Source organism: Pseudophryne corroboree, chromosome 1, assembly GCF_028390025.1.
Source record: "Pseudophryne corroboree isolate aPseCor3 chromosome 1, aPseCor3.hap2, whole genome shotgun sequence".
Taxonomy (NCBI): domain Eukaryota; kingdom Metazoa; phylum Chordata; class Amphibia; order Anura; family Myobatrachidae; genus Pseudophryne; species Pseudophryne corroboree.
This window is the reverse complement of record NC_086444.1, coordinates 315,501,277-315,528,038: the sequence shown is the minus strand read 5'-3', so window position 1 is coordinate 315,528,038 and position 26,762 is coordinate 315,501,277. Positions and strand designations below refer to the sequence as shown.

The 26,762-nt window shown below is 46.0% G+C and overlaps 1 protein-coding gene and 1 pseudogene across 1 annotated transcript in view; both read left to right on the top strand.

Moving 5' to 3' along the window:
- Window positions 1–26,762, top strand: part of CCDC62 (coiled-coil domain containing 62) — a 148,879-nt gene that overhangs the window by 106,386 nt on the left and 15,731 nt on the right. The window contains exon 8 of the mRNA XM_063964567.1: window positions 2,340–2,428. Within this exon, the coding sequence (XP_063820637.1) occupies window positions 2,340–2,428 (89 nt within the window). The remainder of the gene's footprint in view (window positions 1–2,339; window positions 2,429–26,762) is intronic.
- On the top strand, window positions 256–374 carry LOC134950322 (5S ribosomal RNA; annotated as a pseudogene).

Sequence of the window (26,762 nt, the reverse complement as noted above, 5' to 3'; positions counted from 1 at the left end):
ACGGAAGGATAGATTCCTTCTCGGGAGAGAATATGATGAGATTATAAGATGATTAAATAAATACCGATAGATAATTAGGTGTGAATCTGCTGTCCACGTTAGACTGTCTTGCCAGTCTAACGTGGACAGCAGATTCACACCTAATTATCTATCGGTATTTATTTAATCATCTTATAATCTCATCATATTCTCTCCCGAGAAGGAATCTATCCTTCCGTTTCGGTGCACTCTCATTGGCGATATAGGGCAAGTTCTCTCTACGACCATACCCCTCCCTTCACGCCCAATCTCGTCCGATCTTGGAAGCTAAACGGAGGTGGGCTGGGTCAGTACCTAGACGGGTGACTACTAGGGAATACCCGGTGAAGTAGAAAGATCCTCCTATGGTATTAACGCCAACAGCAGTATCACTACTTTACTGATTCCAACTACTTTCCTAATCTTCCTATGATTTACCTATCAAAGACAGTGGCAAGTTACTAAAAATCATTTCACAGTGTGTGGGCTCTCCCACCCACTAATCCAACCCTAATCAGGGCCGCATTAATACAAACAAAGTTTGTACAGATCTCTGGCAGACGGAGGCAGTTTGCGATGTAGCTACCTTCCATTATGCAATTATCCAGGTATAATTAAGATCTGAACATTTCACACATTATTTTGCAACATAAATTGGTGTTCCTCCCAGACACATTTTTTCATTATATAAATATGGCTATTCATGCAGAATATATCCTGTTTTGAGGTTCTTTAAAAGGACAGCAGAGTACTAGCCCTAGACGTCAATATCAAGCTTTAGGCCTTTATCTCATTTGATCATTATCTAAAATAATAACAAGAGTGCGCCCAAACTAGTGTCATACCTTTTTTCTCTTTGTATATACAATTTTGTTTGCCTTTTATGACCCTGGGCGCACCGCCATACGGACAGATTGGGATTTCCTAAGATTATTGTCCATTTCTGGCTCTTATTTAATTTCCTGTATCTTTGAATCTAGTTCTGTGCAGGATCAACAACCAGTGTTTTTTCAAATGCTAATGGGGAAAGGGGGCAGCCCTGTCTGGTGCCGTTAGCAATTCCAAAGCTATTGAAAGTGACATTATTAACAGAGACCCTTGCCATTGGGGAGTGGTAGAGTGCCGAGATTCAATCATAAAAGTTGTCAGAGAAACCATTTTATGAAGGACTCCAAAAACAAACTGCCACGAGATGCGATCGAATGCTTTCTCTGCGTCTGTGTTTGTGCATAGAGTGGATGAGGTCTATGACTCCGACGTACATGATTTATAATATTGGGCTGTAAATCCGTTGTGGCCCGGGGCGGCAGAGGATTGTCAGCGATCGTCTCCTCCACCGAGATTGACTTATTAATTGCAGCTAACTGTGTTTCTGATATACTTGGCAAGGGAGGGATGGATAGGTAAGAACGTATTTCCTCAGGCGCGGTAGGTGAGGACAGGGAGGGAGTGGGAAGATTATAAAGAGAACTGTAGAAATTCCTGAAGTCATAGGTGAGAGCTAAGTTTGCTAGAATATAGTTTGTTAATCATTCCTTTAACTTGTTTGCATCCCAGTTTATTGGCCAACAATGAGTCAATTTTATCAGCTTTGTCGTAAAAAGGTTGACGAAGTTTCTGCAGTACAAGTGCAGACAGAAGGGTATTTAGTTGACCCTTCAGACAGTCTATCCGATTAAACGGAGTCACAGGGAGACATCTTATGTTGGGCAGTCAGTGTGGAAATTTGCGCTTTGAGAGAGAGGATATCTTGCGTGACTTGCTTTCTAATCGCAGAGCATTTTATCCATGAGAAAGCCCCGTATGGTAACCTTATGGGCCTCCCAGAAAATACTTGAGGAAAATTCAGGATAAGCATTTTCCTCAAAGTACTGTGACACTGCTAGCTTTATGTCTTTCAGCGCAGAGGGATGTTGCATGGACCATTTTCATTGAGGTGTGATGTAGCCGTATTTAACAGCATAATGCTTAAGGCCATGATTCTTAAGAAGGCAGGCCTAGCAGATTTTTTTCAGACTGTGCTGTGGGTTCAGAAGCCTCTTTTGTCTATCTGTATCCCCTCAGTTTTTAATTTTTTCTCCATGACCGCCTGGAAGAAGACCTTTCCCAAAGTTCTTTCATGGTGCTGGTTTTTGCAGAATGTTCCCTTAGTCTTAGTTCTTTTTATTTGCCTTTTTGTGTGTGAAATGTAGGCAACTGTATGTGTCATTGTACAGCAGCCTTTTTATTTTATATTAACTGTTTCTCACTCAAACAATAGATTGGGGGGGTTAACATCAATAACTGAAATGGTCTATAAATCTGCTCTATTTGTTTTAAAGGTGAAAGAGAGAAGCGTAAAGATCAACTCCTTCAGCTAGCAAAATCCAAGCAAGACCGAACTGACACAGAACTGCAGAACCTGCGACAGGTTAGTCTAGAAAGTGGTGCTCTGTAATTTATATTTCTCTTACGTCCTAGAGGATGCTGGGGACTCCGTAAGGACCATGGGGTATAGACGGGCTCTGCAGGAGATAGGGCACCTAAAAAGAACTTTGACTATGGGTGTGCACTGGCTCCTCCCTCTATGCCCCTCCTCCAGACCTCAGTTAGATCTTCTGCCCAGAGGAGAATGGGTGCACTGCAGAGAGCTCTCCAGAGTTTTCTGTGGAAAAAACAATTTTGTTAGGTTTTTTATTTTCAGGGAGTCCTGTTGGGAACAGGCTCCCTGCATCGTGGGACCGAGGAGAGAGAAGCAGAGCTGGCTTGTCAAGTTGGGCACTGCTTCTAAGGCTACTGGACACCATTAGCTCCAGAGGGAGTCGGAACACAGGTCTCACCTGGGGTTCATCCCGGAGCCGCGCCGCCGTCCTCCTCACAGATGCCGAAGATAGATGCCGTATAGAGAAGGCAGAAGACATCTGAGGCGGCAGAAGACATCAGATCTTCATGAGGTAAGCTGCGCGCCATTGCTCCCAGTCTCACACACACAGAGCAGCACTGAAGGGTGCAGGGCGCAGGGGGGGGGCGCCCTGGGCAGCAATAAACCTCACATTTTGGCACAAATACAGTTGGATTAGACTGCTGAGGCAGTAAATCTATGATCCTCTGCCATTTTATTGAAAAATCACTGGGACCGAAGCCCGCCGTCGGGTGGGCGGGGCTTGATCCTCAGCACTAACCAGCGCCATTTTCTCCACAGAAGCTGCATGAGAGAAAACGCTGGCTCCCTGGTCTCTCCCCTGCTGAACACAGGCTGGAAAAAAGAGGAGGGGGGCACATTAGCGACGCAGTGAGTGGGAATTGGCATAATATATATATATATATATATATATATATATATATATATATAAAAAAGCGCTATCTGGACATATTTGTGTGTGCTGGCATACTCTTTCTCTGTCTCTCCTTAGGACCTGGTTGGGGTTTTGTCCCCTTATAGGTTAATCCCTGTGTGTGGGGGGTGTCTGTACGGGTGTGTCGACATGTCTGAGGCGGAAGGCTTCTCCAAGGAGGAGGTGGAGCAAATGAGTGGTGTGTCCCCCGTCGGTTGTGCCGACTCCAGATTGGATGAACATGTGGCATATGTTGAATGCAAGTGTGGCATCTTTACATAAAAGGCTTGATAAGGCTGATTTAGGGGGGACATCAGGGGGTCAATCCTCAGATTGGACCGACTCACAGGGCCCGTCGGGGTCTCAAAAGCGTCCCTTAACACAAGACACTACTACCGACACGGATTCTGATTCCAGTGTCGACTATGACGAAGTAAAATTGCACCCTAAGGTGGCTAAAACCATTCAGTGTATGATTGTGGCAATAAGGGATGTGTTGCATATTGTGGATGAACCCTCGGTCCCCGACACAAGGGTACACATGTTTAAGGAAAAGAAACAGATTATTAATTTTCCCACATCTCATGAATTAAATGAATTCTTTGGAAAAGCTTGGGAGACTCCGGATAAGAGACCGCAGATCCCGAAAAGAATTTATATGGCATACCCTTTCCCTAAGCAGGACAGGGAGATTTGGGAATCACCCCCCACTGTGGACAAGGCCCTGACGCGCTTGTCCAAGAAAGTGGCGCTACCGTCTCCTGACACAGCGGCCCTTAAGAACCCTGCAGATCGCAGGCAAGAAACTAACTTAAAGTGTATTTATTCTCATACGGGTGCTGTGTTAAGACCGACAATTGCGTCGGCATGGGTGTGTAGTGCAATTGCAGCTTGGACAGATGAGCTGACAGATCAATTTGATAATATGGATAAGGATACTATATTCCTAACTCTAGCCCATATTAAAGACGCAGTCTTATTTATGAGGGATGCTCAAAGGGACATTGGATTGCTAGCTTCTAGGGCCAATGCCATGTCTATCTCAGCGAGAAGATCCTTATGGACTCTCCAATGGACGGGTGATGCGGATTCCAAGAAACATATGGAAGTACTACCCTATAAGGGGGATGTATTGTTTGGGGATGGGCTGACGGACCTGGTTTCCACAGCTACAGCAGGTAAATCAAATTTTTTACCATATATTCCCCAACAGCAAAAGCAAAAACACCATATCAGATGCAGTCCTTTCGGTAGCACAAGTCCAAAAGAGGTCGGGGAGCCTCTTTCCTCGCCAGAGGTAAGGGCAGAGGCAAGAGAGCACCTGCTTCGGCAGGTGCCCAGGAACAAAAGTCCTCCCCGGCTGCTCCAAAACCCACAGCTTGACGCTGGGGCTCCCCTGAGGGAGTCCGCACCGGTGGGGGCACGTCTTCGACTTTTCAGTCAGGCCTGGGTCAGTTCGGACCTGAATCCCTGGGTGTTGGAAATAGTTTCCCAGGGTTACAAATTGGAATTCGAGGAGGTGCCCCCGAGCCGATTTTTCAAATCGGCCCTACCAGCTTCCACATCGGAAAGGGATGTAGTGTTAGCTGCAATTCAAACGCTGTGTATACAGCAAGTGATAATCAAGGTTCCCCTGCACCAGCAGGGAAGAGGTTACTATTCAACCCTATTTGTGGTCCCGAAACCGGACGGTTCGGTCAGACCTATTTTGAATCTGAAATCCCTAAACCTGTACATAAAAATATTCAAATTCAAAATGGAATCTCTCAGAGCGATAATAGCCAACATGGAGGAGGGGGAGTTTATGGTGTCTCTGGACATAAAGGATGCGTACCTTCATGTCCCCATATATGCCCCCCATCAGGAATACCTGAGATTCGCTGTACAGGATTGTCATTACCAATTTCAGACGTTGCCGTTTGGACTTTCCACGGCCCCGAGGATTTTCACCAAGATAATGGCGGAAATGATGGTGGTCCTGCGCAAGCATGGAGTCACAATTATCCCATTCTTGGACGATCTCCTGATAAAAGCGAGATCAAGGGAGAAATTGCTGAGCAGTGTGGCGCTCTCTCTGAGAGTGCTCCAGCAACACGGTTGGATTCTAAATCTACCGAAGTCACAGTTGATTCCGACAACTCGACTACCGTTCCTAGGTATGATACTGGATACGGAACACATGAAGGTCTCCCTCCCAATAGAAAAAGCCCAAGACATCCAGAACATGGTCAGAGACCTGCTAAAACCGAAAAGGGTGGCAGTTCACCAATGCACTCGAGTTCTGGGGGAAATGGTGGCGGCCTACGAGGCCATTCCCTTCGGAAGGTTCCATGCAAGGACTTTTCAATGGGACCTTCTGGACAAGTGGTCCGGGTCCCATCTGCACTTACATCGGAAAATAACTCTGTCCCTAGGGACCAGAGTGTCCCTCCTGTGGTGGTTGCAAAGTGCTCACCTCCTGGAGGGTCGCAGGTTCGGAATTCAGGATTGGCTCCTGGTTACCACGGACGCGAGCCTCCGAGGATGGGGAGCGGTCACACAGGCTAAGACTTTTCAGGGGCTTTAGTCAGACCAGGAGTCCTGTCTACACATCAATGTGTTGGAACTCAGGGCCATTTACAACGGCCTTCGACAAGCGGAGAGTCTTCTTCGAAACCTACCGGTTCTGATTCAATCCGACAATGTCACAGAGGTGGCTCATGTGAACCACCAAGGCAGGACCAGAAGCAGAGTCGCGATGGCGGAAGCCACAAGGATCCTTCGCTGGGCGGAAAATCATGTAAGCGCTCTGTCGGCTGTCTTCATTCCGGGAGTGGACAACTGGGAAGCAGACTTCCTCAGCAGACACGATCTCCATCCAGGAGAGTGGGGACTTCATCAAGAAGTCTTTGCAGACGTAACACGTTTTTGGGGAACTCCTCAAATAGACATGATGGCGTCACGCCTCAACAAAAAACTTCGGAGGTATTGCGCCAGGTCTCGTGACCCTCAGGCAGTAGCAGTAGACGCACTGGTAACACCGTGGGTGTTCGAATCGGTCTACGTGTTTCCTCCTCTTCCTCTCATCACGAAAGTGTTGAGGATCATAAGACGAAGAGGAGTACAGACGATACTCGTTGTCCCAGACTGGCCTCGAAGGGCCTGGTACTCGGATCTACAAGAGATGCTCACAGGAGATCCCTGGCCTCTTCCTCTGAGGGAAGACCTGTTGCAGCAGGGGCCCTGTGTATTTCAAGACTTACCGCGGTTACGTTTGACGGCATGGCATGGCGGTTGAACGCCGAATACTAGCGAAAAAGAAGATTCCGGAAGAGGTCATCCCTACTTTGATAAAGGCTAGGAAGGAGGTGACGGTAAAACATTATCACCGTATCTGGCGAAAGTATGTGTCTTGGTGTGAGACCAAGAATGCACCTACGGAAGATTTTCGTCTGGGTCGTCTTCTCCACTTCCTACAGACAGGAGTGGATATGGGCCTGAAATTAGGCTCGGTTAAGGTACAGATTTTGGCCCTCTCGATTTTCTTTCAGAAGGAATTGGCTTCTCTTCCAGAAGTCCAGACGTTTGTAAAGGGAGTGCTGCACATCCAGCCCCCTTTTGTGCCTCCAGTGGCACCATGGGACCTGAACGTGGTGTTGCAGTTCCTAAAATCACACTGGTTTGAACCGCTTAACAAGGTTGAGTTGAAATTTCTTACCTGGAAGGTGGTCATGTTGTTGGCCTTAGCATCAGCAAGGCGAGTGTCAGAATTGGCGGCTTTGTCACACAAGAGCCCCTACTTGATTTTTCATGTGGATCGAGCTGAATTGAGGACACGTCCGCAATTTTTGCCTAAAGTGGTTTCTTCGTTCCATATGAATCAACCTATTGTGGTGCCTGTGGCTACAGGTGACCGGGAGGATTCCAGATCCCTGGACGTAGTCAGGGCCTTAAAAATGTATGTAGCCAGGACAGATAGAATTAGGAAAACAGAGGCTCTGTTTGTCCTGTATGCGGCCAATAAGATTGGCGCTCCTGCTTCGAAGCAGACTATTGCTCGCTGGATCTGTAATACGATTCAGCAGGCTCACTCTACGGCTGGATTGCCGGTACCAAATTCGGTTAAGGCCCATTCCACTAGGAAGGTGGGCTCTTCTTGGGCGGCTGCCCGAGGCGTCTCGGCATTACAACTTTGCCGAGCGGCGACTTGGTCGGGGTCAAACACTTTTGCTAAATTCTACAAGTTTGATACCCTGGCTGATGAGGATCTAGCGTTTGCTCAGTCGGTGCTGCAGAGTCATACGCACTCTCCCGCCCGATTGGATGCTTTGGTATAAACCCCATGGTCCTTACGGAGTCCCCAGCATCCTCTAGGACGTAAGAGAAAATAAGATTTTAAACCTACCGGTAAATCTATTTCTCCTAGTCCGTAGAGGATGCTGGGCGCCCGTCCCAGTGCGGAAACTCTGCAAGACTTGTATATAGTTGTTGCTTACATAAGGGTTATGTTACAGTTGACATCGGTCTTGGACCGTTACTGTCGTTTGTTCATACTGTTAACTGGTTATGTATGTTCCAGGTTACATGGTATGATTGGTGTGGGCTGGTATGAATCTTGCCCTTGGATTGCTAAATCCTGCCTTGTATTGTCCATCTCCTCTGGGCACAGTTCTCTAACTGAGGTCTGGAGGAGGGGCATAGAGGGAGGAGCCAGTGCACACCCATAGTCAAAGTTCTTTTTAGGTGCCCTATCTCCTGCGAAGCCCGTCTATACCCCATGGTCCTTACGGAGTCCCCAGCATCCTCTATGGACTAGGAGAAATAGATTTACCGGTAGGTTTAAAATCTTATTATTCCGAGATATTTTCTTTATCGACACCGGTGGTCAGATAAATTCTTCACTACATTTTATAAACTGATTTATTATTTATGATTATTTAGAGAACTGGCTATAGTTTATTTCTCCGGCAGGGTCTATAGGTTTTCCACAGGATAAGAAAGGGATATGATGAAGCGATAGCGGATCTGCACCAATCAGTCAAAGATTTTCCGGCCTCCCAGTATGCAACAGGCCCGTCCATATATCCCCACCTCCTTGCTCAGGCAAATCAGTTTTTTGTTTGGTGCGGCAGGAGCCAGACCATGGTCAGAGGGCTGCTGGTTTATAGCAGCCCTAAGCTTTCTTTTTTTAATTTTATAGTCTTACTATTTTTACTTGAGTGATCTTTCTAAACAGCGTCTTATACGTACCTTAGAAAGAGTTGCTCCAACAACTCTCCACCGGGTCGCAACAACGCTTACCAACGAGTACAGTGCTGTTTCAGCAGGCGTCTGTGTCGGATATACTAGCAGGTCCAGCAGACGTTACCAGGCTGTGGCCGGAGCACGGGGAGAAGGTACGGCATCGGTTCCGCTTAGTAGGGGAATACGGACACAGCCGCACTGTTTTGGGTGGAGACTACCAAACAGTCGCTGACGCGGCTGCCACCATGGGTGCACCAGCGCTAGGACTTAGGGATCAGAGGCTCCAGGAATAGTATGAGGCCGCAATCCCTAGGGTTGATGTCAGCAGTGGGGAGTCAGACGCTCTCCTGGTCGCCCCTCTCCCCTGTTCATGACCAGTTTGCTCCGAGTCTCCCACCATGAACTGTTTCCCGCTTCTGTCTCAGACGCTGTACACGAAGGGGACCCAGTCGCAGCATAGGCGGCTGTGTGACTGGTGCGTCCGTGTTCACTGAGCGTCTGTGTTCACTATAGGTTAATTGAGCGGCAGTGTACACTAGTAGCGCCTGGATCCACTCAGCGGTTACTAGCATATTGATTGGTCATGGAAGCGAGGCGAGGCTCCCTGTATCGCACTCTACTGAGTACGGGTAATACAGCACTAAGTCTCTATCTACCCTTTTGAGTACAAATAGTTAGATAAGTGCTTATTGCATATGAGTCTGTATACATTTACTGTTTATTTCGCAATTACGTCTGAATACGTTAGATCTGTTTAAACATGATGCAGTAGTATGTTCTCCTACATACTTAAATGTAGTGGTAGTTGATGATATGCTCTTATTGCTTATTATACTAATGTATAATGGCCCTCATTCCAAGTTGTTCGCTCGCTAGCTGCTTTTAGCAGCATTGCACACGCTAGGCCGCCGCCCTCTGGGAGTGTACCTTAGCTTAGCAGAATAGCGAACGAAAGATTAACAGAACTGCTAATAAATAATTCTTTGCAGTTTCTGAGTAGCTCCAGACCTACTCACAGATTGCGATCAGCTCAGTCCGTTTAGTTCCTGGTTTGACGTCACAAACACGCCTAGCGTTCGGCCAGCCACTCCCCCATTTCTCCAGACACTCCCTCGTTTTTCCCTGACACGCCTGCGTTTTTTAGCACACTCCCGGAAAACACTCAGTTACCACCCAGAAATGCCCCTTTCCTGTCAATCACTCACCGATCAGCAGTGCAACTGAAAAGCGCCGCAGAATCCACAGCAAATCTACTAAGTTTTTAGTAAAATAACTAAGCGCATGCGCCCTGCGTGCTTTGCGCATTTTGCAACAAATCGCAGCATAGCGAAAATCGGCAACGAGCGAACAACTCGGAATGACCCCCACTGTGTGACAGACTGCTAGTGTGATTGCTGACTTTACTATATTTCTGTCAGTTTGTTTATTCCGATCCTCAATGCTGGTGCATGGGTAGGGTCGGATGGTATGTCACTTTAAGACGTTTAAAGTGATTACAGTCACAAATTGTGTAGTACACTGTGGAAGTGTTGATTATTTATCATGTCTAAGAGCGGCAAAGGTGAGGAAGGTACACTCACAGCAACACCAACACTCATATCATGTTTGTCTTGCAAAGCTGTGTTATCCTCTCAGGATCTGGTTCAGGATGGTTTGTGTTCAAATTGTTTTAGCTTTCACCAGGGGTTAATGAAAAATACAAGGCAGATTCAGGTGCAGATGGATCCACTTTGGGCTATGTTTGCACAGACTTTATCCAGTATAGCTGAACGGATAGTTCCTCCAACTCCTGTACCAGGGATAGGTTACACTATTAACCCTTACATGCAGCTCCCCACCTATGGTGTATCACTTCCAGCAGCAGCCTCTCAAAAGAAACAAGCTGATAAGACGGTGGTAAGTAAGTCTTCACCCTCACATGCTACACATGATTCAGATGAGGATTCATCGGAAGATGAAAGCTCAATAAATTCTACTTCGGCATACAAAGAGGTGGGGGAAGGTCTCAGCTCAGTGGACATAGCTGAGTTAATTAAAGCAATGAAAGCCATTCTGTCCTTAGAGCAGGGGTGGGGAACCTGCGGGCCGTATAAGGCCTGCAAAGCCGTTTGTTCCGGCCCACCCGCTTGTGTCAGTGAGACACGCCGCCGCTCAGTCCGGCGGCAGCGTGTCTCAGCTGTCAGGGCAGGGAGGAGAGCGCAGCTACATGTCCGGCGGCAGGTAAGATCTCAAGCCAGCCACCGGTTCATGAGCCAATCAGAGCTCGCGCTCCGGCTGCCAATCAGGAGCCGCCGCTGCCGGTCCGCGAGCTCTGATTGGCTCACGAACCGGCGGCTGGTTTGAGGTACTAGCCGCCGCCGCCCAACATAGCCGCGCTCTCCTACCTGTCCTGACCCCCAAGACACGCTGCCGCCGGATGGAACAGCAGCGGGGGCACTGTGGAGGCATTTGTGGATCTGTCACTGTGGGGGCATTTGTATACCTGGCACTGTGGGGGCATTTGTATACCTGGCACTGTGGGGGCATTTGTATACCTGGCACGGTGGGGGGATTTGTATACCTGGCACGGTGGGGGGCATTTGTATACCTGGCACGGTGGGGGGCATTTGTATACCTGGCACGGTGGGGGGCATTTGTATACCTGGCACTGTGGGGGGCATTTGTATACCTGACACTGTGGGGGCTTTTGTATACCTGGCACTGTGGGGGCATTTGTGGATCTGGCGCTGCACTATTGGGGGCATATGTGTATCACGTCCCATTTTAATTGGCCACACCCATTTTTTGGGGCAGTACCTCTAAGGGGCAGACCTACTGGGGGTCAGGGTAATTTTTCAAATTGAGAATTTTTGCATAACCCCCGAAGGATTATATATATATATATATATATATATATATATGAAAAAGGCATGGACCGGCACTCCCACAGCTCCAATCAATTGCCCCGGTGCCCTCTGAGGTAATGTTGAATATACGGAGAAGCTAAGAAGCATTCAGCGGCACTCGAGGTCTTTTTAAATAAGCAACTGTATTAAAAAATCACAGCATAAAGCCAACGTTTCGGGACTGACACGTCCCTTTGTCAAGGTGACCTTGACAAAGGGACGTGTCAGTCCCGAAACGTTGGCTTTATGCTGTGATTTTTTAATACAGTTGCTTATTTAAAAAAACCTTGAGTGCCGCTGAATGCTTCTTAGCTTCTCCGTATATATATATATATATATATATATATATATATGTATGTGTTACAGAGTAACTCCATTATATACATTTTAGGGACATATATTATCATACAAGGAATGAATTGATAATATTGGCTTCTGTAACCTGAAGCCTAATTAACATCCCTACACTGTAGCCTTGGCCAATTAGCATTTAAATAACCAAGCTCACATGGCCAGCTCAGCTCACTGATACAGCTAGCCCACATGCTGTGAAAGACACACCCACAGGTAATATACCTGAACACTTGAAATCAGACCCCCACTCTCCCAAAACCACTGAGGCAGATGTACAGTAGCTGCACACAGCTACAAAGCCTCCAGAAGCATGAATTGCTCATCACCAGGACCGATCTCCTTACTAAGGCTAAGTATTGTATACACATGGCTTAATGGCGTAGAATAGTTAAATATGTGTTTGTGGTAAAGTAGTTGTGAAACGATTGGCATAGAATAGTTAATTTGTAAATACACTTGACTTTAAGGTTAATGGTACTTGTGCAATCATGTGATAGTTGTGTGTTTGTGATAATACTCTATGAAATCTGTAATGAATTGGAACAGTAGACAATCTGTAGCATAGCATTCCTGGTATACATTCATGGTATGGTGATTTATAACAGATTGTAGTGGTTTTGTATGGTGCATCTTGCTGAAGTATAGAAGTCAACACATACTTCCTTTTGTTACTGTAGTCATGTGCTTGTAGCAATGGCATGCTGACACTTGTGGTTACCTGGTGATCTGGTCTTGTGATTGTTCATATAGCATAGCCAGCATACATTATGCTCCGGTTATTGAGATACTGTGTTGGCTTGGAATTGTGAAAGGTGATTAGATGGCTTGGAATTGTAATATCAGCACATATGCATTATATTGAAGCTTATACATTTTGCAATATAGTGGAGTCTTATGGCTTCTGCTATGTGATTATGGTGTAGCAAAGAATGCCATGTGTTTGGACTTGCAAATCTAAAATGGCTGCTGGCATTCCCTTTTGAACCATATGTTACAGACTTTGGAATCATGGGAGTTTTCCCAAAATGGAGTCTAGCTTCTGTCCCATGCGGTCTGTGGACAATGCAGCCACATGCTGCCCCTCCCCCACACACACACAAACACACACATACATAAACCAAAACCAATCCCCTAAGGTATTTCTCTAAGATATATATTGTTTCCAATATATATCAATAAATCTAGGATTTAGCCGAGTGCTTTGAGTGATATCTCCCCAGTAATAAATATATATATACAGTACATACATACATATTCACACTTCTTTCATCCTGTTCTTTTCTTATATATATTTTACATCTGTGAAACTATTATATGGTGACTTGCATTGTATTTGACCAATACTGTTTAATGATAAAAGTGAATTCTATGAGTAGCAATTGTTTGTTGAAATACATTCTTATGATTTACATTCTATATGACTGGTTTGCATTCTTATATGCACAGAATATTCCTAATGATTTAAAGATATATATGTCTAGATGCAACCTCTGCGGGTTTGCTTATAAAAGGTACACAATTAGTGATGAACTATTATAAATCACTAAAGGGTTAAAATTATACATTTGCTTCAAAGATATGAAATATAGTAATATAATACAAGCAATAGAATCAGACAGAGAAAAGGAGGGGAATAGAGAAGGGAAAGGTATACCCCTTACCATGACCCCTTATCAGTATGTATGAAGTCCTCGTGACGAAACGCGTTGGCGTGGTAATTGGACACTGGATGTAACTACATCGCTGCTGACTTGATCCTGTGAGGTCCCGAGAGGGATCGGTTGATGAGCTGTGACCGGCGGCCGCTCCACTGGTGCTATCCGAAGGCGCCGTGTGTGTGATAACATCGTGCTGCTTTTCTCTTTCTGAGATGTATGTATATGTATACTTCTTTTTATTAAATGCTCACAACTTTTACTGATATCCGCGCTCCTCATTTGTTCTTTTACATGTATCTTTATTAAGCCTTAGTACGGCTTTCTTTGGAGGAAGCAGCGGTGGATACAAAGAGTTTGATCAAGATCATACAAATACTGGACGTTCTTAAGTACATTGGACTGATTGGAGTATTGCGCAATTATTCTTTTTTCTGATATATATATATATATATATATATATATATATATATATATATACTTGCAAAGCAGTCGGCACTCCACAGCTCTATCCACAACTTGCTCCGTGCCAGCTCACAAAATATTCACATGAATCCAAGAAAGGATGGCACTGGAGACAGCAATATGCAGAAAATTTGTATTCAAAGGCAACAGCCGTTTCAGGGCATTAGCCCCTTCCTCAGGCCCAATACAAAGTGGTACAAACAAACACACAAAGAACACTTACCCCCCTATATACCTCCGGAGCGCGCCACCTGCCGCATCTCCTCCTCGCGTCCCTGCTTCCGGGTGCCGAGCCACCAGGTCACTTCCGCCCGGCGCGTCACTGTTGCCATGGAGACCCAGCGCTTGCGTGTCAGCCAGGCCCAGCCGCACATCAGTTGGATTTCAAAGGCAGCTCTCCCCGCTGGCAGGCGCTGTATGGAGGCGGACCGCCTAAGCGCCCCCTATGTAATAAAAGACACAAGTGAACATCAAACATAAACAAAATATACACATAACATTGAGACATTGGGACATTTAGATAAAAACACAATACCCATTATGATATCATCAATGAAGTGACCTGGCGGCTCGGCACCCGGAAGCAGAGACGCGAGGAGGAGATGCGACAGCTGGCGCGCTCCGGAGGTATATAGGGGGGTAAGTGTTCTTTGTGTGTTTGTTTGTACCACTTTGTATTGGGCCTGAGGAAGGGGCTAATGCCCTGAAACGGCTGTTGCCTTTGAATACAAATTCTCTGCATATTGCTGTCTCCAGTGCCGTCCTTTCTTGGATTTATATATATATATATATATATATATATATATATATCCAAATGGCCCTTGGTAGAAAAAAGGTTCCCCGCCCCTGCCTTAGAGGATTCAGCAGAGCCTGTGTTAAAAACCAAGACACCTGTGTTTAAACGTCCCAAAACAGTTAAGACTGAGTTTCCAGGGTCAGATCAGCTGACGGAAATTATGGAAGAGGCTTGGGCTACGCCCAGTAAGAAGTTTAAAATTCTTAAGAAATTAAATTCCAATTATCCTCTTCCAACTGGGGATTGTTTAAAAAGGGAGGTGGCTACTAAAGTAGATACGCATGTAATTAGTGCGAAAATCTACATTACCTTTGCCTTCAACATCATTAAATGATGTCACGGATAGGAGAGTGGATGGTTTTCTAAAAACATTTTTTTCCCTGTCTGGGACAGTCATAAGGCCAGCCATGGCTTCAGCTTGGATGGCAAAGGCAGTGGCTGCCTGGGCTGATGCATATAGCTCATATAATACAGGCTGCAATGTTCTTTAAGAAGCAGTATTGGATATGGTACTATTGCCTCCAGGGCATCAGCTTCAACAATTGCTGCTCGCAGAGCAGTTTGGCTACGTACATGGAAAGCTGATTCAGAATCTAAGAAGGTTTTGGAATCTTTGCCTTTTTCTGGAGATATTCTTTTTGGTAAAGAATTGACAGATATTTTGGAGTCAGAAGCAGACTCCAAGAAGGTCAAGTTTCCTTCCACATACAATTTCAAACCTAAAGTTCTAGCTTTTCGGCCCTTTCGGTCTCAAGGAAAAGCTAAAGGAAAAAGTGATGGCAAGCAGCCCCAATACAAGAAGTCTGGTTAGACTGAAAAGCATTGGGCTACCAGAGGACCGGTTGGGAAAACAGATAATAAGCCATCAGCCTGATGGTGCGGGCCTCCACCTGGGGGACCCCAGGGTGGGGGGCCGACTTCTTCAGTTTGCACAGATCTGGCAGCAGTCTACAACAGATGCCTGGGTGCAGGAAGCGGTATCTCTAGGTTATGATTTTGCATTCAAGAAGCACCCTCCTCGAAGGGTTATTGTTCCAGCCCGTCTCGGGTAGAGACGAAGGCCAGGACTTTGTTGGAGGCAGTTCAGAAATTGCTTCACTCAGAGGGGAGCGTGGCTTGACTGGAGAAGAGAGCAGACGTGCCTCTGCTGGCCTCCTCTCTCCAGTGTTCTATAACCTCAAATACTGTGTCCTCACCCCCTGTATTCCCTCCCTGGGAGGCTCCCTTACCTCCCTGTTAGCCTCCTCAGTCCTGTTGTGAGTGCCGCGGAGCCGGGGAGCAGTTTTCACTGCTCTCGCAGGTTGCGGCCTACACACTCCCGGAAGCCGGGGACTCGCGTACTCCCGGCGCCCGCGATTTGAGCTCCACGGCGGAGACGCGGCGCGGACCCCACACAGGAGCGCCGGACCATCCAGAAGCTGTCCCCTGATCCCCAGGGTGGATACCCCCTGAGGTAGCAGGTCGGGGAGACGCCGGGCAGCAGAGGAGTGCAGTGGATCTGAAGCCCAGGGAGACGCGGCGGCCATCTTTAATACTGCTGGAGGAGCTGGATCTGAGGTAGCAGTGTGCCTGGGTAGCTGTGGGGTCTCTGGATTAGGGCTACACCAGGATTGGTGGCCCTTTGGCACTGTTCTCCTCCTGCTCTTACTCTGGGGTCCCTGTTGAGGGATTTGTCCATTCACTTGTGTGGGGAGAAATAGCCTTTTACTTGGCACTATTGTTTTCTACTGCAACTGCCCCATCTAGTGGCCTTTGGTTGTAATAGCATACATTTCTCACACAGTGTGCTGGATTTATAATACATATTGCTCTGCAGAATCCGTGGGACTGCAGATATCCCGGCACCTGCCGAGACGATCGGCCGCGATGTCCTCATGGTTGAATGACCAAGATATTATGAAGTGAACGCTCTGAGATAACTCTGCCTACACCCGAATGCTCCTATGACATGATATGACAACTTGATTTATGCGTGGATCCCTCCTCGATTGATATCTCAGAAGCCTTGTGCCTCCCGTTCCTCTACCTTTGCCATTCAGCGCTGCCATGCCTCCCAAGAAATATAAGGCCGCTAAAACTGTCTCCCAGGTGGCGTTCTTTAAACCTTCTCCTCAGGCCGCTAAAGCAAAGGATACGCGGGGTGGTGCCTCTAAACCTGCTGTCCCGGTGCCCTCGCCATCTAGAGACATGTCCGCCACAGCACACCCCAGCTCCATCAATGATAGTGACTCGCTTACGGTGGGTGCTATGAAACATCTCCTAATACAATTTAAGGATGAAGTCGCTGCAGAATTCTGAGCGACTATGAAGGAATGTCAGAGATCTATTGACGAGATAGGTGGCCGCACCGACCACCTAGAAACGAAAATGGGTGAAGTGGTGTCGTCGCACAACGACCTGATCTTTTCTCATGATCTGCTCCAAAATGAGGTCACGGCGCTCAGGGACAAACTCGGATATTGAGGACAGATCGAGACGCAACAACATAAAGCTACGTGGTGTCCCGGAAGCTGTCGCTAATAGCGCTTTAAAAGATTTTGCAGTTGACCTCTTCAGCAAACTCCTTCCTTCGTTCCGCCCAGTGGACTTTCTACTTGACCGTATCCATAGGCTCCCTAAAGCCAGGAACGCTCCTGATGGTGTCCCCCGGGACGTTCTTATGAGGTTACACTATTTCCACGTGAAGGAGGCGATCTTGAAAGCTGCTAGACCCTCAGATACTGCATCGGAGGCTTTGGGCTCACTTCAGATCTTCGGAGACCTGTCCCCTGCTACTTTAGCGAAACGGCGCTCTCTCTACCCCATCACATCAGTGCTACGTAGAGAGAACATTCTATACAGATGGGGATATCCCACTAAGTTGCTTATTTCTAGAGAAGGTTCTACTGTTGTCATATCGAACGTCGAGGAGGGTAAAAAGACCCTAGCATCATGAAACTCTGCAAGCTCTTCTACACACACCTCTCCCGAGCGTGGCCTTCAGCGGGACTGGGCCTCTTCGGCTGCAGAACTTTGAGTATTGTTTGATTTACTACACTTGCATTGATTTCATGTCCTCTGATCGGTTTGTAGTGTCGTATGTCCCACGTTGCACCAGTTCCTTAGCAATTGTTTGATGAGGGTGTCCATGTGATATCTGAGTGTTATTAGCATGTTTTTCAGTGATGCCTTCTCTTCGCCGATTTACTGTTAGCTGCCTGTCTCTGCTGCCCCGACTGCCGCCCACATTTCTTTGTCGGCTGGGACCTCTACCCGAGTTTCCTTTAATCCCGGTGGCTGTCGGGGGACCAGAAATGGAGGACCGAGGAACTACATTTTGTTTAATTTTGGTTCGGGTGCGGGCAGATTGACCACTACCCCCCACAGTTTAACTCTGAGTCGCCATGGTTAGTCCACATGTGCCCCCGCGAGGGGTTATTGATCTGTTTCTTCTTTCTGTTATCCTTCATCTTTTTTGTCCTTTCTTTCCCTTTCCCTCACTTTTTGTCCGGAAACGTTACACACACTTTCTACTTGCCAGTTGGTTGTCGATAGTTATGCAATCCCCGACAGTTTTACAATATGGTTAACATTGTTTCTATAAATGCAAAGGGTATTCCCCACACAAGAGGAGATTAGCACTTAATTATTTCCATAAACTTAAAGCTCAAATCATAGCCGTCCAAGAGACTCACTTTATTAAATCAGCCCCTCCACGGTTTACTAATGGGAGATTCCCCCATTGCTATCTGGCCAACGGGCCAGCAAAAAAGGCGGGGGTGGCAATCTTGATATCTCAACACTGCGCGTTTTCCCTCACTTCGCAATACTGCTACCCTGAGGGGACAATTCTAATTTTGGTTGGTACCCTTGAAAATAAAGAGGTGACATTAGTTTCTTGCTACGCTCCTAACAACAAGCAACTAGCATTTTGCAGGAAACTTTGCGCTAAGGTGCAACAATTGGCTAGGGGCGCTTTACTCCTAATGGGGGACTTTAACTTGACCCTGGATCCTTTAGTTGATAACTCTAGCAAGTGGCCCTTGCTCTCCAGTCAGCTCCATGGGAATGCAAAGGGCTTTAGCCAGTTACTGGCGGAATATGATCTTTTAGACCTCTGGCGCGTTAAACATCCAATGGACAGAGATTACACGTTTTTCTCCCCAGTGCATGAATCCTATTCTAGAATAGATCTAGCATTAGCAGACAAGTGGACTCTACAGTCCATCCGTAAAATCTCAATTCTCCCCATGTCCTGGTCGGATCACTCCCCACTATACATCGAATGGGACATAAATAATAGAAAGGTTACCCCGGCCCCCTGGCGCTTAGGTAAACTCAGTCTTCTTCAGCCAGAGACCACGCAGGCGATCCAAACCACCTTGGATCATTATCTTTCTGAGAACTCACCTCAGGAGACATCTATCTTCACATTCTGGTGCGCCCTCAAAGCAGTAACACGAGGGACGGCGATTCAAACTGCGGCTAAGCTTAAAAGGGTATATCGTAAGAAATTTGAACAAGCTGAGCTCACAGTCGCTTCCCTGGAGAGTTCTCACAAGGCACATCCACACGATAAAGCCCTCCTTAAGTCATTGAAAGAAGCAAGGGAGGCGGTAAATGTTTTCTATCTAGCGGAGGTCCAACGCAACCTACATAGACTGAACCAAAAATTTTATGTCTATGGCAACAGAGCTGGTAGACTACTGGCGAGGAAGCTGAGGGGTAAGAAGGCGAAAGAAAAAATCCATATTGTCCACTCAGATAGGGGTAAGAGAGTCTACGATCCTGACGAGATTGCAAATGTATTTGCATCCTATTACTCTAAATTATACAACCTGAATGGGGACTCCTCTACTTTTCAACCTACAGGCATAGATGTTCAGAATTTTCTGAGTAACTTCCCTCTCCCCTCGCTGTCGTCGGAGTCTTGTAGCTCACTCAGTGCGCCTTGGACTTTAGCCGAAGTCGAGAAGGCTATTGACTCCCTTCCAGCGGATAGGGCCCCGGGACCCGATGGTTACCCTTCTGGTTTCTATAAATCCTTTAAGGAGAACTTGGCCCCGGTGCTCTTGTCAGTGTTTAATGAAGCCTCAGAGGCTGGCCACTTCCCCAAAGAGATGCTGGAAGCTCAAATCATCACCATTCCCAAACCGGGAAAAAGCCCCACCTCAGTCCAGAATTTTAGACCAATTGCTTTATTAAATACGGATCTAAAAATTTATGCCAAATTAATCGCTAACCGTATCAGTCCCCTTCTCCCTTCCCTTATCAACCCTGATCAAGTGGGCTTCATCTTAAACCGACAGGCCCCGGATAATACGCGTAGGGTGATCAATGTTCTTGAACACTCTGCCTGTAGAGGAGAATCCCCTCCTAGTTTTGTCTCTGGACGCCGAAAAGGCGTTCGATAGATTGAACTGGGATTTTATGAGATTAACTCTGGACAAATTTGGCTTCTCTGGTAGGATCCTAGACTCGATCCTGGCTTTCTATTCCACACCCAGTGCGCTGGTCTTTGTTAACGGCTGCCTTTCTTCACCCTTCAATATTTCTAATGGCACGCGACAGGGCTGTCCGTTATCTCCTCTTATTTTTGCATTGGCGATAGAACCCTTGGCTGCCTGCATTAGATCCCGGGACTCGATTAGAGGCCCGGTTATAGGGGGCATTTCCCACAAAATTAGCTTGTTTGCGGACGATATTCTGCTATGTCTCTCTGACCCCGAGGCTTCCTTGCCAGTTCTTCATGACGTCCTACAAAGTTATTCGGATGTTTCCTTTTATAAATTAAATACAAATAAAACTGAAGCCCTCCCACTCAATATATCTCCGACTGTGGTCTCTAGGTTGAAGGATTCATACAAATATGCCTGGAAGTCCTTCTCGTTGAAATTTCTAGGGATTAATTTAACCAGAGAAGATAATTTGATTGAGTGTAATTATGCCCCGTTATTAAAAGCGTTTACAGAGCTGACTGGGGAGTGGATGCTACAGGAAGTGTCTTGGTTGGGTAGGATTGCTGCTGCCAAAATGGTCCTACTGCCGAAATTAATGTACCTGTTTCGCGCCATACCAAGGCCCCTTCCCAAACTCTTCTATAATAAATTTAATCAGGTCCTGATCAGATATGTGTGGGGAGGCTCTAGACCGAAAATTGCAAAAAAAAACTCTCATTCTGCCCAAACTGTCTGGTGGGGTAGCTTTCCCAGATATAGAAAAATACCATGCGGCATGTCTAATGAGTCAGTCTAGAGACTGGTTCGCCACCTCGAGCCTGAAACCTTGGGTTATCCTGGAGGCTTCATGCTTAGACGCTGTTTCTCTCCCTGATTTGTTTTGGTTACCACTGTCTGCTGCTCGGAGTAGGGCCGGATCCTGCAAGTCTATTAAAACGACCCTAGATTCATGGCATAAACTAGTGCTCTCTTCGGAAGAGATTAATTTACCTGCCCCCTGCCTGTCGTTATCTGCTCTTATGTCATCGATTCCTAATGTCTCCCTAGAGGAGTGGGTTCGGAAGGGGCTTTCCACTGTGGGCGATTTATTTGTGGGAGACGTCTTGATGTCCTTTTCTCAATTGCAAGAGAGATTTGGGATTCGGACTCAAGATTTTTTTAAATACCTGCAGGTGAGAAGTTGGTTACACTCAGTTACTCCCTCACATCTCCACAAACCTTCTCTTCCGGCTTATATTATAAGCCGATTGGAGTCGTCCTCGCATAAATATGGGATTACGTGTGGTACCAATTTCAATTGACTAATGGCCCACAGACAAAATTAAAACCTCAGACTTTATGGGAAAGAGACTTGAATAGGTCCTTTGTTGATGCAGATTGGGACAGTATATTTAGATCTTGTTTCAAAGTCTCCAAATGTGTTAACCACTCCGAAATGTTCTACAAGCTTATACAGAGGGCCTACTTCACCCCTGAAAGACAACACAGGATCTGGCCTTCACAATCTAAATCATGTTGGAGGAAATGCGGCTCTACGGGGGATATCTTTCATATCTTCTGGGCATGCCCTCATATACAACCACTATGGAGAGAAGTTTTAAATATGGCTAGCATTGTGTTAGGGCTCAACATCCCCCTGGACCCTGCTCTAGCGCTATTCCATTTATACGTTGATCGCCTCTCCGCAGGTGATCGCTACGTCTTGGGACATATCCTGATAGCCACTAAAGCTGCTATAGCACAATTGTGGAAGTCTGAGAATATTCCTACCTTAGCGTTTATTAAAAATAAGATTCACAAACATTTCATTTTCGAAACAGCGGAGGCTAAATACTCTTCCTCGGCTAACTCTATCCACCTGAAATGGTTAGGATGGTCCGACTATAGGAGTAGAGAAGGTAGGCTGACTGTTTATAGCTCTCCAATTGATGTGCCTGTGCTTTACCCCACCTAGATTGACCTTTACAAGAATGTTGTGCTATCAGGTATTTTCTAAGTTTAATGTATTTTAGTCCTTATTGTTTTTTTTTTGTTTTTTTCTCTTCTTCCATGTCTTTTCTCAGTGCTTTCTCCTTCTTATGTATCTGAACGCCTAATGTAGCCAATTGTATATTCATCCGACTGTGCGCTGTTTGTATTTTGCATATGGTAACCATTCCGGACTCCACCTGTGTTTCTCCTACCTCTTTTTTCTGTTCCCCATTTCTGTGTGTAAACTCTTCAATAAAAATGTAATGTTTAAAAAAAAAAAGAAATTGCTTCACTCAGGAGTAGTCATTCCAGTTCCTCCTGCACAACGAGGACAGGGTTTTTACTCCAACCTGTTTTTAGTTCAGAAGCCGAATGGGTCATTTTGGCACATTCTCAATCTCAAAGTACTGAACAAAAACATTTGGGTACCTTTTGTTTCACATGGAGACGTTGCGTTCCATCATTTTGGCCATGGAGCCAGGGTATTACCGTATTTGCCGGCGTATAAGACGACATTTTAGCCCTGCAAAACATGCCACCAAGTGGGGGGTCGTCTTATACGCCGGGGGTCGTCTTATACGCCGCAGTGCCTCCCGATGCACTGCGGCCGCGGCGGGTCATCAGCGTGGCTGCGGCGATACAGGGGTGCCAGCCTTTTCGGCGTGACCGGCCCGTTCTGCTCGGGAAGCAGCGTCGCTCCGGCCAGCCCCTTGCGGTCATAATATAGTAATGTCACTTGGTATTAATAGACTGCTGCTAGTGACAGGGAGACAGGGAGGGCAGACAGGGAGCAGGGACCAATCCAATCAGGCTTTGTATACAGCCAACCACAGTACTGCACCATTGTACAGTACAATACAGTACAATACAGCATAGAAAATGTCCAGCAGTCAAACCCCTATCAACCCTATCATGGCAACAGCAAAAAGAAAGAAATATGATGCAAGTTTTAAACTTAAAGTTGTAGTCTGATGTTCTTTTACGTTTTATTTGGTGTGTGGAAGGTGTGCGGAAGAGGGGGTAGTCTTATACGGTGAGTATATAACAAACTCTATATTTTGAGTGGAAATGTTGGGGGTCGTCTTATACACCCAGTCGTCTTATACGCCGGCAAATACGGTATATGTTATCCCTGGATATACAGGATACTTACCTACATGTTCCTATAGCACTGTCCCATCAGTGCTATCTCAGGCTCGCTATCCTCCAACTGCATTTTCAGTTCCAGGCCCTACCTTTTGGATTAGCCACAGCTCCCAGAGTATTTACAAAGATTATGGTGGTAATGGCAGATTATCTCCGCCAGCAGGGGATAAGAATATTTCTATACCTCGACGATCTTTCAATCCTGGCATGGACGCAGGAATTGCTCTTAGGTCATCTGCAACAGACAATAACGTGTCTGCAGAACCACGGGTGGCTCATGAATTGGGCAAAATCGTCTCTGGTTCTGTCACATCGGATGACTCACTTGGGGGCTGTACTGAATTCAAGTCTTCAGAGAGTAATTTTACCTCTGAACAAGATATCCAAGGTTCAGTCAAGGATTCAGGACTCGTTACACAGCCAAAAGGTATCCATTCACGCAGCAATGCGCGTGATTGGTTTGATGGTGTCAACATTCGACATGGTGGAGTATGCACAATTCCACTTGAGGCCTCTGCAGCATCTGATTCTTGCCAAATGGAATGGGTTGCATCAGACGATAAAAACACAGACTATGGTTCTTACGATAGAAGTAAGAAGGTCATTAGCCTGGTGGCTACAGACATCCCATCTGGACAAGGGAAGACCCTTTTGGATATCAGATTGGGAAATACTGATGACAGATGCCAGTCTCCAGGGCTGGGGAGCAGTGTCAGGAAGATTGTGTTTTCAGAGGCAATGGACCAAGGAAGAAAGTTGCTTGCCAATAAATATATTGAAACTTCGGGCAATATACATGGCACTGATTCAGGCAAAGGACATTCTTTGGGGAAAACCAGTCCAGATCCGCTCAGACAATGCGACGGCAGTAGCGTACCTCAACCATCAGGGAGAAACTCGCAGCTGAAAAGCATTGAAGGAGGTAAGTCACATACTAAAGTGGGCAGAACTTCATAATCCAGCCTTGTCCGCAGTGTTCGTTCTGGGAGTCCTAAACTGGGAAGCGGACTTCCTCAGTCGACATGCCATTCAGGAAAGTGAATGGGCTCTATACCCGGAGGTCTTCCAGACTCTAGTAGACAAGTGGGGGTTGCCAAAGATAGATCTCATGGCATCCCGGCTGAACAACAAAGTGCTCGCATACAGGTCAAGAACAAAGGATCCCAGAGAGATCTTTGTGGATGCCTTGTCGGTGAGATGGGATTTTCATCTGTCTTATGTGTTTCCTCCAATCACCCTATTACCCAGGGTGGTGAGAAAGATAAAGCAAGGAACAGGTGCCGTGATACTAATAGCTCCGGCTTGGCCCAGAAGACATTAGTACACAGATCTGCAGAGGATGTCGATGGATGTTCCACTTCTGCTCCCTCAACGTCCAGATCTACTGATGCAGGGTCCTTGTTATCACAGACATCTGGATCGACTGTCCTTGACGGCGTGGCTCTTGAAACCTCTATCCTGAAGTAAAGAGGATTCTCAGAAAAGGTCATTCAAACTATGCTCAGAGCAAGGAAACCTTCCTCAGCTCGCATTTATCACCGAATATGGCAAACCTATATTCACTGGTGCAGTGAACGGAAAATGGACCCTAAGTCTTTCAGAGTTTCCAGGGTCTTAGCATTTCTTCAGGCAGGAATAGATAAAGGTTTGAAGGTTGCTTCCTTGAGAGTGCAAGTGTCGGCATTGACTGTATGGTTACATTTTAGCTAGAAGTACACAGAACATATAGCGCACTCAGAGATAACATGCAACCATATACAAATATTTCACAATAAAGTAAAAAACAGGATTCACCCTTTTTATTAGCTTGAGTGTGTCAACTTGATATATTCCAACATCCAATAACGAATCTAAAAAATAAGTTTTTCTCTTGCCACACAAGATCTCACAACACAGGTGGGTTTAAGAGAAACACATAAATAGACAAATATAGTGTAGTAATTTTTAAACACCATTAATTCAGAATTCCAAATTTACACTAAAATGACAGCATGTATAGAAGTATCCAAACAAGCAAACTGCTCCCGGGTGATTAATTCTTCTTACTTCTTAACCGGTCTTTCAACACCAACCTAAGAGGACAAAACCTCTAATCCCTGGACACTTTGCAGTGTACCCAAGTTAAAGAGGGATAAGAATAATAGTGCAGCAGTTCTTTTAAAAACATAACAACATTTAATACTGATTGCACTTACAAACACACATAGGATAACAGCATGTAAAATACTCCACTAAGGGCAAACTGCAGACAAACAGGGCTTCTGTCACCTTCCCAGATGGAACCGAGATGGGAGAGGAGATGAAGTCCGGAATTCCAGCCCCTCAGACAGCGATTCCTGATGTCCATTTGTTTGCCTGGAGTCACACGTATATAGTCCCGCTTAACGCGTTTCAGATCGTGAAGGTCCTTCCTCAGAAGCGTACAGGACTAGTTTACAGAGCCACTATATATACCCCCAGACAAGGAAACCACAGGTGAAATCACTCGCCGCTAACCGGCTTGTCCAGCAAGCCGTGCATGCGTTCGTCACGGTCTGAAACGCGTTAAGCGGGACTATATACGTGTGACTCCAGGCAAACAAACAGACATCAGGAATCGCTGTCTGAGGGGGCTGGAATTCCGGACTTCATCTCCTTCTCTCCCATCTCTGTTCCATCTGGGAAGGTGACAGAAGCCCTGTTTGTCTGCAGTTTGCACTTAGTGGAGTATTTTACATGCTGTTATCCTATGTGTGTTTGTAAGTGCAATCAGTATTAAATTTTGTTATGTTTTTAAAAGAACTGCTGCACTATTATTCTTATGTCTTATCCCTCTTTAACTTGGGTACACTGCAAAGTGTCCAGGGATTAGAGGTTTTGTCCTCTTAGGTTGGTGTTGAAAGACCGGTTAAGAAGTAAGAAGAATTAATCACCCGGGAGCAGTTTGCTTGTTTGGATACTTCTATACATGCTGTCATTTTACTTACGTTTGTAAGTGTAAATTTGGAATTCTGAATTAATGGTGTTAAAAAATTACTACACTATATTTGTCTATTTATGTGTTTCTCTTAAACCCACCTGTGTTGTGAGATCTTGTGTGGCAAGAGAAACACTTGTTTTTCAGATTCGTTATTGGATGTTGGAATATATCAAGTTGACACATTCAAGCTAATAAAAAGGGTGAATCCTGTTTTTTACTTTATTGTGAAATATTTGTATATGGTTGCATGTTATCTCTGAGTGCGCTATATGTTCTGTGTGCTTCTAGCTAAAATTTAACCTATCCTTTGAGTGGTTGTGGATTACCTCTCTAGCACATAGTCCAGCTGCACTTGGTGGTTTTATTGCGCACATTCTTGAAAATTTTCTTTCTATTATTGACTATATGGTTCCAAAAGAAAATTGGCAATTTACAGGATGTGCATACTTTTCCAGGGAATGCTGCGCATTCAACCTCCTTTTGTTCCTCCTACAGTGTCTTGGGACTTTAGTCTAGTCTTGAAAGCCCTTCAAGTTGC